The sequence below is a fragment of the Gorilla gorilla genome, chromosome Y (genome assembly GCF_029281585.2).
Source record: "Gorilla gorilla gorilla isolate KB3781 chromosome Y, NHGRI_mGorGor1-v2.1_pri, whole genome shotgun sequence".
Taxonomy (NCBI): Eukaryota; Metazoa; Chordata; class Mammalia; order Primates; family Hominidae; genus Gorilla; species Gorilla gorilla.
The window spans coordinates 17,247,262-17,258,780 of NC_073248.2; the positions used below are offsets into that span (position 1 = coordinate 17,247,262).

At 35.5% G+C, this 11,519-nt stretch overlaps 1 protein-coding gene across 1 annotated transcript; it reads left to right on the top strand.

Annotated features, from left to right (window-relative positions):
* The first annotated feature begins 5,484 nt into the window (after positions 1-5,484).
* LOC129530294 (heat shock transcription factor, Y-linked-like) lies at positions 5,485-7,357 on the top strand. The gene is made up of 2 exons (NM_001425368.1): positions 5,485-6,065; positions 6,545-7,357. The coding sequence occupies exons 1-2, from the start codon at positions 5,553-5,555 to the stop codon at positions 6,716-6,718; spliced, it is 687 nt and encodes a 228-aa protein (NP_001412297.1). The 5' UTR covers positions 5,485-5,552; the 3' UTR covers positions 6,719-7,357.
* The last annotated feature ends 4,162 nt before the right edge of the window (positions 7,358-11,519 follow it).

Below are 11,519 nucleotides of genomic sequence, written 5' to 3' on the forward strand. Positions count from 1 at the left end.
TCTCTTTACTCTTTTAGTGGTATCAGAGAGGTAGTCAAGATGATAACTTGTTTAAAGGGAAATGTTATCGATGAAATAGAGTGACTGACTAGGAAAAATTGATTCTTACTAGGTTAATAATTTTGGATGTGAAATAATCTCCCAGATTGCTTTCATCCCTACTCAAAAATAAATTGCAATTTAATGATTGAATCTTGAAGAGCTGACAGAAGAAAGCATTTTTCTTTTTCTAGTATAGATACATCTATACTATAAGCAAAAACTTATAAGTCTAAAAGCAAAAAACTTCCTTAATTTTATGGGGTTACAACAAATTTTAACAACCGCTTGTTTCACAAACAGATTTCTTTCTTTAGGCCTAACCAGCTAATTTTATTTCTCTGCAATTTGATTGGGAGATGTAATGGTAAAATATATTTGAAGATATTATATGTTAAATAACATGTATGTCTTTCTTGACCTTCATAACATCTCACCTCCAAGCTGCCTGCATTATTTCGCACTTACCTGCCATTTAAATTGTGGTTTATTCTTAACATCATACTGCTTGCTATTTACATCTCAGAGACTTGAAACAATTGCTTTTCACCCTACCTGCCACTCAACCCACACCTTTTAAATTAATTATATATAGATTTTACCTTTTTATAAGACAGACAGAACAGCCTTGCCAACAGGGTGAAGCCCCATCTCTACTATAAATATGAAAATTAGCCAGGCATGGTGGCAGATGCCTGTAATACTAGCTACTGGAGAGGCTGAGACAGGTGAATAGCCTGAATCTGGGAGGAGTAGGTTGCAGGGAGGCGAGATTCTGCCATTGCACTATAGCCTAGGTGAAGAGAGTGAAACTGTCACACAAAATGCACAGTGAGGATTAAATTTATTAAAATGTGTGCAGCTCTTTAATGTATTACCTTGTCTTTAAGCACTATAAGTATTAGCTGCTATTATTATTGCTTACTATATATCTTTAGTTTATTCACACCAAATTCTGCTTAATCACGTAAAAGAAAACATTAGAGAAGTAACACAGATAGTAGTGGCTATATGGAACCACATAGCCATCAGTGTCTGTGTCAGTAATATTTTGTGGTGTGCAACAAATGAGACTTTTTACATACACCTGTTCTTCAAACAGAGATTTCTCTAAACATATATTAAAACGTTTGAAAACAAAAACAATACTACAGTAAAATGTAACAAATTTAAAAGCCATTAGATTATAACTGTCTACATAACATTTACATTTTACTAATGATTTATGCAGAGTTAAAGTAAACTACACAGGAGGATGTGTGTGCATTATATTTACATACTACACCATTGTAAATCAGAAGCTTGAGCAAACACAAATTATAGTATTTAAGAGGGTTCTGGAGCCAATCCCCTACAGATACCAAAGGATTGCTATATATAAATATTTTAAGCTTTGGTAAGAAAGTATTGCTTAAGTTAGTTATGGCATAATTACCCTAATGATGTTAATGATTATTTACTTTTCTTTTTGCAATAAATTTAAAAGATTCTAAACTTTTAAATTGTTTTAATGTTTGTTCAGGAAATGAGAACATCTGTACCTGTTCTCTGTTTATGGTATGTTAACACAATTAAGCACTTGCTATTTAAATAATTTTCTTTTGTTTCTGTGGCCAACACAAATGATTTGAGTATGACTAAAATAATGTGCAATTACATTCGGTGATTATTTTGAATTTCCTTGGGAGCTGGATATGGGACCTTACACAGCAGCATGCATTGCAAAGCTGGAACAGAATAATTTCAAATCAGAAAATCAGTTGATTCAACAGAAAGAGCAACCTGAAAATAAAACTACAAAGATCACAAAATACAGACTTGCAGATGTGCCAGTACACAGTGGTCTAGCAAGCAGTGGGTATTATTATTCTTATATTATTCAAACAATGGTAGGATGATGACTGCGATTCCTGGTATAAATTTGATGATGAAGATTTAGCAGAATTTAAAATGGATGATGATCAAGAAATTTTAAAAATCAGTGTTTGGATGGAGAGTACATAAATATATTTGATCATACGCTGAAGTGCATGTCACATAGATGGTAAAAGAGCTGGTAAATTGCTTATATACTTTTCAAACAATAAACAAATGGACATGATAGATGAAGATGATGAGATGATATGATATATATTATGGCTAACTCTTGTGAGACCTCATCACATCATTATGTCACCAGCCTTTGAGAAAAGTGTGTACTAACAAAATGTGACATTTATTCAAAAGTGAAAGCCATAAAGTTGAGAGTATTTGCAGTTTGTGAAAGAACTGCTTATATGTATTGGTGTTTATTTAAGCCCTGCTCATGATAAGCTTTTAGATTACCTTCTTATTAATAAAAATAATGTATGCTTGGCTTGTATGATTCTTTACAAGGCATCAACATGTGTTTAATACTTTTCTTCAGTCTTCTTTTAGCTTTTTTCATGGCATCATTAGCCTTAATTTATTTGAATTTGTAGCCTTTCTATTTTAGTTATTTTAAAGTAAGAAAAAATTAAGATATCTGTACCTTAAAATAGTGGACCTTAATGTGTGGAAATATGAAGAGCTTTTATTTATTACACAAATTATTATTTTTTACTCAAGCATGAGCTTGAAATGCGGGTTAGTGAAGTGGCAAGATAATCACTGAAAATTGGTCTTACCTACAAAAATTGTATTAAGAAACAGCTTGAAAATACAAATGTTTTTGACTGTATATATACATTTTATTTAGAGCAGAATTATTGTTCTGCCTGCATCAAATTAAATGACTATCATTAGCATACAGTTTGCACCTATATTCCTCATTACCACTGGATTTTACATTAAAAAAAATAGCTTGTGGTCCTGCCAGTGACTGGTATATGGCTTTGGATTTTATTCACAGGGAACTTATAATTGGTTTGGTTGTCTATTTTGCTGCTTTACATTTTCCTAACCATAAAAATATTATTTCAAATTTTAAATATGCATAAACATTTTTTCAGTAATTGTGAGAGAATTCTTAGTACATTTAAAATTGTCTAATCTAAATGTGTGTTTATTATGTAAAAATTGGCTTCTACTCCAATACATTTATATTACACCTTTTTCCACTTTATCATTATGTATGAAGTTTTACCTTTACTAGATAAAATATTGTGATAATTAAAAAGATACAGCATATTTTAGATGATATTTTTGCCTCATATTTGTAATTCCAATAATTTGGAAGGCCAAGGCAAAAAGAATGCTTGAGGCCGGGAATTTTGAACCTGGTTTGGCAAAATGTGAAACACTATCTCCACAAATGCTTTTTTAAAAATAGGAAGATACCGTGGCTCACACCAGTAACCTTAGCAGTTTGTAAGTCCAAGGTGGGTGGATCACTTCAGGCCTATAATTTCAGGCCAGCCTGAACAACATAGCAAGATTCTGTCTCTAAAAAAATTAAAATAATTCATTAAATTGAATAATTATCTGTGCCTACTAGGCTTTTCCTGCAGAACCAGCTAATTGGGAGGCCGAAGCGGCAAGAACATGGGTATCACAGGCTGTCACTAAGAAGATCAGACAGACATCTTATTCTTTTATGTAGCTAAGTGGATACAGCCTACTTTACATTTATGTTTTTCATATAAAATTGCTTATTTTCTTGCCTTTTTATGACTAAAAGTAGGCTTCCAGTTTGGAGTCAGGGGACAACTTTAACTGAGCCATCTCCCCCTGAATACACCAAGGCATTCTTCCTCCCTAAACTGTCACCCATCTTAGCTCCCCAAAATGCTCAGCCACAATTTGTCTTAGATTATCCTACATTTAATGTGATTTTGTCTTCTGATTCTCCTATTAACTCCCTCTTTCCTCCACACCCATGTCCCATCTTTTGCTGCTGTCAGTAATCATTCATCCTCTCGCATCACAAAAGAAGTCTGTACTCCCTTCAGCTAGAGCAACATGAAAATTCCTGAGAAAAGCAAAAAAATTAAAAAATATTTTAATTTTGCACTTTTTTAATTTTAGAAAACTGTCAAAATTGAGAGACCACATTCATGTGGTAGGGGCACCTGTTTCATCTTCACAGAGTTTACTGATATGAACATTTTTGTTACATAATGTTAATATGGAAAATTCTGAATTGAACAAGCACACACACAAAAAACAAAACCTAAACTATATTAAACCAAGACAATCTTCTAACAATGACACCTCTTTCCAGTATGAGAGAACTGCCTCTTACAGTATGAGAAATATCAATACTATATTTCTTTCTTCCACATGTATTCAACATTTACCAATGCTAAGGAGTTTGAATTTTAATATACCAATTGTCAACCATGAACATATAAAAATTCTTACTGTAAATGATCCATGGTTATTTTACTCAATACTAAAATTATTTCACAAATTCAAGTCCTGTTTTATAATGATACAATTATTTGCATGGCACAAAGATTATTCCTTACAAAATCTATTCTTTAATAGAGATTTGGTTCTTGGAGCCAAATTAAAAAAATATGCTGCTTAGACACACATACATATTTACTTTTCTTAAAACATTTTCTCATTATTTTTATTTTTATTATTTTTTTAATCTCCCACTCTTTGGGACCCCCTTACAAGTAAGTCACCCGCTTTTAAAACCTCTTTCATCATTAACATTTGTCAAATATTTAGAGACATACCAAATTAAATCATTATATATTCTTCTGATATGACTGAAACATGTTTTGAAGAGATATGCATATATATAACTTTTCATTCTGAAATATAATCAGTTGGTTTTATTCATCTTTGTCTTCGCCTTAACTTTTGAAGGTAAGTTTCAAATAATATAAAATTACATTTGAGTGTATAATTGAATGGAATTTAATATGTTTATAATGTCATACAATCATCATCTATCAATAGTTCCTAAATATTTCTATTGCCCAACCAGAAACTCCATATCTATTATACAGTTCTTTTTATTGTCCAGCCCCTGACAACCCATAACCTACCTCTTATCTCTATGGCCATGTCTTTCTACCACACAGGTTTTGCATTGCATCAGTTTTCAATCCAACATGCCGAACTAGTTTTAAAATCATTCATATTTCTTTTTCCTTTTCTTTCCTTTATTTTGTTTTATTTTTTATTTTTTGCATTCTGCAATTACTAGGCCCTGTGCTCCTCACACCAATCTAGTTATAATGAGTGTGTCAGGAAGAACATTGGATTTATTTCAGGGATTGAGGACATTATTTTCTTATTTATTTAAATAATGACGCAGGGAAGAGATTTTTGCAGCTTACATCGTGTAAGTGAGCAGTCTATATTTTATTTTCACTGGATACATTTCTCAGATTGGGAAGGAAACCCTTTGGGCTAGATTTTTGTTGGTTGCTAGGAGACCTAAGTCCGCTTGTGATGTCATTGTTACTCAGCTTGGGAACCATTGTGATGGTCTAGATAAGTTTACACGCCTAGGCCTTCTGAAGCAGCATTTGAAGCTGCAGTCTTGAAAACCATGCAGGCCGAAAGAGTAGATAAAGAAATATTTATCTGAGATGGCACATGTTTCTTCAGAAACTCAAGATGTTTCTCCCAAAGATGAATTAACTGCTTCAGAAGCCTCCACTAGGTCTCCAGTGTGTGAACACACCTTCCCTGGGGACTCAGACTTACGGTCAATGATTGAAGAACATGCTTTTCAGGTTTTGTCACAAGGATCCTTGTTAGAAAGGCCACCTTACACAGTTTGTGTCTCTGAGCCAGATAAAGATGATGATTTTCTTTCTCTGAACTTTCCCAGGAAACTTTGGAAAATAGTGGAAAGTGACCAGTTCAAGTCTATTTCATGGGATGAGAATGGAACTTGCATAGTGATTAATGAAGAACTCTTCAAGAAAGAAATTTTGGAAACAAAGGCTCCTTACAGAATATTTCAAACTGATGCTATCAAAAGTTTTGTTCGACAGCTCAACCTTTATGGATTTAGTAAAATTCAACGGAATTTTCAAAGATCTGCCTTTCTAGCCACCTTTCTGGCAGAAGAGAAAGAATCCTCTGTCTTAAGCAAGGTATTTGACATATTTGAGTTACCACTATATGTAAAGTATATATGTAATTTTACTTTGTGCATAGGTAAATATGTTAATACATGCAGTAAGACCAGCTTTTGAAAATTATATAAAATATTAAGGTAGAAGTTATTTTTTTGAAATTATTGTGTTCAGCTTGAACGTTAACCTTTTAGTGTTTTAAGAAATTTTGCTAACAACTTTGAATCTTACCAGTGAACTCCAAATAAATGTACCAAAGCCACTTAATGAAATATTACTATTAATATATAACATGTTTTCACTTGAGGGCTTAACAACTTGAGAGGTTTTTGCCAATAAGCACGTTCTTAAAAATAGTAAACGATGTTTATGAGTTATTTGATGACATTAAGTTTGTGTGATGAAAGAGAAATCTGATATTTGATGTGTTACGTTTGTTATTTGCACTTGTCTCTTGGCTTAAAATGGTACTGAATTATGTTTTTCTTTGGTTTTAGTTAAAGCTCTATTATAATCCAAATTTCAAGCGTGGCTATCCCCAACTTTTAGTAAGAGTGAAGAGAAGAATCGGTGTTAAAAATGCTTCATCTATATCTACTCTATTCAATGAAGATTTCAACAAGAAGCATTTTAGAGCAGGGGCTAACATGGAGAATCTAATTCTGCCTTAGCTGCTGAAGCTAGTGAAGAAAGTTTATTTTCAGCCTCTAAAAATTTAAATATGCCTCTAACAAGGGAATCTTCTGTCACACAGATAATTGCAAATTCATCTGTCCCAATTAGAAGTGGTTTCCCTCCTCCTTCACCTTCAACCTCAGTTGGACCATCAGAACAAATTGCAGCAGATCAACCTGCTATTTTAAATCAGCTGACCACTATTCATATGCACTCTCATAGTACCTACATGCAAGCAAGGGGCCACATTGTGAATTTTATTACAACCACAACTTCTCGATACCACATAATATCTCCCTTACAAAATGGCGATTTTGGGCTGACAGTGGAACCATCTGCTGTTCCCACACGATATCCTCTGGTATCAGTCAATGAGGCTCCATATCGTAACATGCTACCAGCAGGCAACCCGTGGTTGCAAATGCCTACGATCACTGATAGATCAGCTGCCCCTCGTTCCAGGCTAGCTCTTCAACCATCACCACTGGACAAATATCACCCTAATTACAACTGATCTGCCATTAAAAGAGGACCAGATTATGAATGACGACAGAGACTAACATTTACATTGACAAAAAACCCTAAAAATTTCTGCAATTATCTTATTGAACAATAAAATTGCATGTTTACTTCTATGTTTGCTTTTCCTTTATTTCTAAAAGTATGGTTAAGAAAAAAATGACATTTTGTTTCAGTGGGAGGCTATTGTACTCCTTTTTAGCAAAAATATATATGGGCTTTTTGATCCTTTGAAAGCAAATTTGACATGTGCCTTTGTAAGTTAAATAATTTATTTCTCTAAAGAGGAAGAAATAATAAAGTTTTGGGGTCCATTTTCTGCTGAAACAACACAATACCACTGCCTGGGTAATTTGTAAAGTAAACTTACTTTGCTCACTTTTCTGGAGGCGGGGAAATCCAAGGGGTTGCATCTGGTGAGATCCTCTTTTTACATTACAACATGGCAGGTCGGCCTCCTACGGTGAAGGGCATGAGATGAACAGAAAATCGGGGCCAAACTCATCCTTTGATCCAAAGCCTACTGACACAATAACTAACTTGTTCTCCGTATAATACCATCAAGTCAGTCATGAGTTTGCACCCACATGGCTAATCAACTCTTAAAAGTCCTACCTCCCAACACTATCACAATGGAGACAGAATTTCAATGTGAGATTTGGAGGCTACATACCAAACAATGACAGCAGGCAACGGAGAAGAAGCAACCAGAGTTAGGAAAAAATAATAAGCGACTTCTCAAGTAGTCTGGCATAAATCAAATGAGTGCATAAATTTGAGTGGCACAAAGGGAATAAATGCACACATAAACACACACAGACAAACACACACACACACACAAAATTTAGAGAAGGGTTAACACATACTGTATACTTCAGTATTTTCTCAATTACATTTCCCCAGTTATTTTAAACTTGGATTTTAGTTGGCAAAGATTGTCTTCATTGCAATTCATCCCTATAAACGCAATGACCACGATCACAACTGTTTGTGTCATCACTTGAATAATAAAGTTTACATCGTATTATGCTCATGGATTGCATCACTGTCAGAACATTGTGGAATTTTACAGCTGGCATTAACAGTACACCGTTTTGATCTTACATCAAAGCATTCCAACCTGTTTGTGCCTTTAATTACCTCCTTAGAGTCCACTTTTCATGTTTTCTAATGCATATTTCCTTCTTCTTTTTTTTTTTTTTTTCTCTGAGACAGTCTCTCTGTGTTACCCCCGCTGGAGAGCAGTGGCATTATTTGAGCTCACTGATGCCTCTACCTCTGGGTTCAAGCAATTCTTGTACCTCCATCTTTTGAGTAGGTAAAATTATATTTGCCCAAGATGCTGGGCTAGTTTTTGTAATTTTAGTACAAATGGGGTTTCACCATGTTGGCCAAGATGGTTTTGAACTCCTGGCCTCAGGTGATCCACCCACCATGGTCCCCAAAAGCACTGGGATTACAAGCTTGAGCCACCAAAGCCCACCTCTAATGCAGATTGTCAGCACATTGGTTTCATGCTCCATACAAAGTCAGATTTAATTGCTTTTGTCAGGATTTATTAACTTTTAGATTCTGAGTCCAGATCATGAGCATGGCTGAACAAATCCCTTCCAGACCTGATATTTATTTTCCTTTCAGCTTCAGGTCTTTGTGTTTCACCACAGTCTATTTGGAGAACATCAATTTCAGCCATGCCCTTTACCATCTGGTAACGTGGGTCCCATTTTTACTTGGAGGTAAAACGCTCTCTCCCTGTTTGCCTACTTAAGACTCATACAACACAGATATCTCCTTCTAGGAGGTGCTTCTTATCTATCACATTAGTTTTCTTGTCTGTCTGTCTGCCTCGTACAACCAGCACTGAACTGATGTAATACAGTATCTGACACATATATGTACGTGAGTGTATATATATATATACACACACACATACACACACGTATGCAAATTAGTCGATATTGACTGTGGACTTACAGCCATAAAATCTACTTTCATTGTCAAAAACAAACATTCTTGGTATTGAGGCATTACTTGTTATTCTTTGTTCCTCACCACAACTTATCATAAAAGCCTACGTCACAGTATCCTTCACTAGAGATGCAATATTTTGGACTTACTGAGGCTAGCGTCCCTGCTTATCCCTTTGACTATCATGCTTTCTTTTTACATCTAGTTATGATTTTCCCCTGCTTCTTCTAAAAATTATTTTTCATCTTCTGCTTTGAGTAGCAGGTCCTTTTCTGAACGAACTAGCTGTATCCTTACCACCCCTTGCTTTATTTGCAGTGGAGATTCCTGGTTGCTGTGAGGAAATGGCATACACTGGGGGTCCAGCTGCACAACTTTTTGGAAGCAGCATTCACTGTGGATTTGGTATATTATGCAGCTTTTGGTGTCACAGGTTAAGGTCTGACAAGATTCATCACTCAGTTTTCTGGGATAGCAGAAAATGAGCATGGATTTGGACAGCCAGATTCCTCAGGATGGAAACCTAGTGGTGCCATCTAACCATATGCTTATATTTTCAAGTTGTGCATAAGTAGAAAAAGTTTAGAATCCATCATCTAAAAAGGGAATCCTGATTTCCTTTCCCGGCAGACCATGACACAAGACAAAGGTCGTTTCACCTATATCCACATGCTATTAACTTTGTAGTTCTCAAACTGGGTTTTCAGAAGGTAGTGTGATAGACATGGTTAAATGGTTAACATGAAGAATGTTTTAAAAAAATTCCGGCTGGGGTGGTGGCTCAGGCCTGTAATCACAGCATTATGGGAGACCAAGCTGAGGCAGGAGAATCGCTTGAACCCAGGAGGCGGAGGTTGCAGTAAGCTGAGATCCTGCTTTTGCCCTCCAGCCTGGGTGACAGAGTAAGACTTCATCTTAAAGAAATCCACAACAATAAAAAGGCTAATGCCAGATACAATAAAAAATGAAAAGAATAACTTGGGTGAACAGCAAGGCAAAAAAGAAAAAAGAAAATGACAGTTTAGAAAGAGAGGATAAAGTAATGAAAGATGGAATGAGACAGGTTAACATGTGGAATACATTATTGTAAGTTTAAGGCCAGAATAAGACGAGTGTCAAACAAACAACAAAAGCAACAATAAAATAAGCACAGAGAGGAGGAGAGGGAGTGTGAAGGAGGAAAAAGAGTAAGCAAATGCAAAACATAACATGATCAGCATGACTAGAAAATCTGTCCATTCCCACCCTCGGAAAATTCTTTGTGTTTTGAGGAACATCCTTACAAGATTTTAATGTAACCCATCACAGAGCAGTCTAACCCAGAAAATATCCTAGCTTCTTCTAGGATTCATACAAAGACATTGTACCTTCTTAAGTATTCTCTCTCTATCTAGGTTAAACTAGCTTAAACTGTTTCAATAACAAAAATTACTTTGAATTTTCTCCCCAAAAGGAACATCATGGACGTTCTTCATCTTGCGTCATCACTTGAGTAATAAAGTAGATGGAGAAGATGTACTTTCTCCCTCACATAAATGCAATTAATATCCATGCGTGATATATATAAAGCAAACATCAGATTGAAGGATGGAGCAAGAAGATAAACTGGTGAGGAAATTTAAGACGCAACAAGTGATAAGATGGTTGATTTCCCTGAATTCTTTTTGCCTGGTGTTATCACAGACTTGATCCTGAAGGAGCTGGTACCGACAAATGTAAGTAGGTATAGACAGAAATGTCCCCCAAAAGCTCCAGCCTCTATAGACACAGGGCTAGGAAAGGGACACCTTATTAAGACAAAAATCTTTGTACAATAGCCATCCTACTTTCGTCAAACATTACAACACAAAACAAAGCGACCCAAAAATGCTAGCCAGGACAACAAAGTTTAAGTTGGAACATAGAGAGCACCAGGCATTAATGAAGCACCCCAATCCTCTGCCGGAGTGGAATCAGGGAAGGTAAAGTAGAGAGCTAGAGTTTTCAACCCTGCCGTGTGGTAACAAGACACCCTTCCACTTCTAGCCAGGAAGGTACAAGTAACACCTAGGTTGAAGCTGGAATCTGCATACTTATTTATCAGTAATGAGGAGCACTGCCTTGGGTGTCAAAGGAAGTGAAGAAGGGAAGTTGGAATTGTGGCCCTACTTGACAAGTATACACCTCCCTCTGTTAGGGTATTATCAGACAAAGCCAGCTACAGATGAACAAATAGGATGTCAAAATATGGTCCCGAGTCTCCTAAGAGTCCCCCAAATGTTTAACTTTGAAGTAAAAATCTGAGACAGAAATTCTAGTGCTACTGTTATG

Coding starts and splice junctions, on each gene's coding strand:
- LOC129530294 (NM_001425368.1), top strand. CDS start 5,553: ATGGCACATGTTTCTTCAGAAACTCAAGATGTTTCTCCCAAAGATGAA. Junction 6,066..6,544: donor AATCCTCTGTCTTAAGCAAG/GTATTTGACATA, acceptor CTTTGGTTTTAG/TTAAAGCTCTATTATAATCC.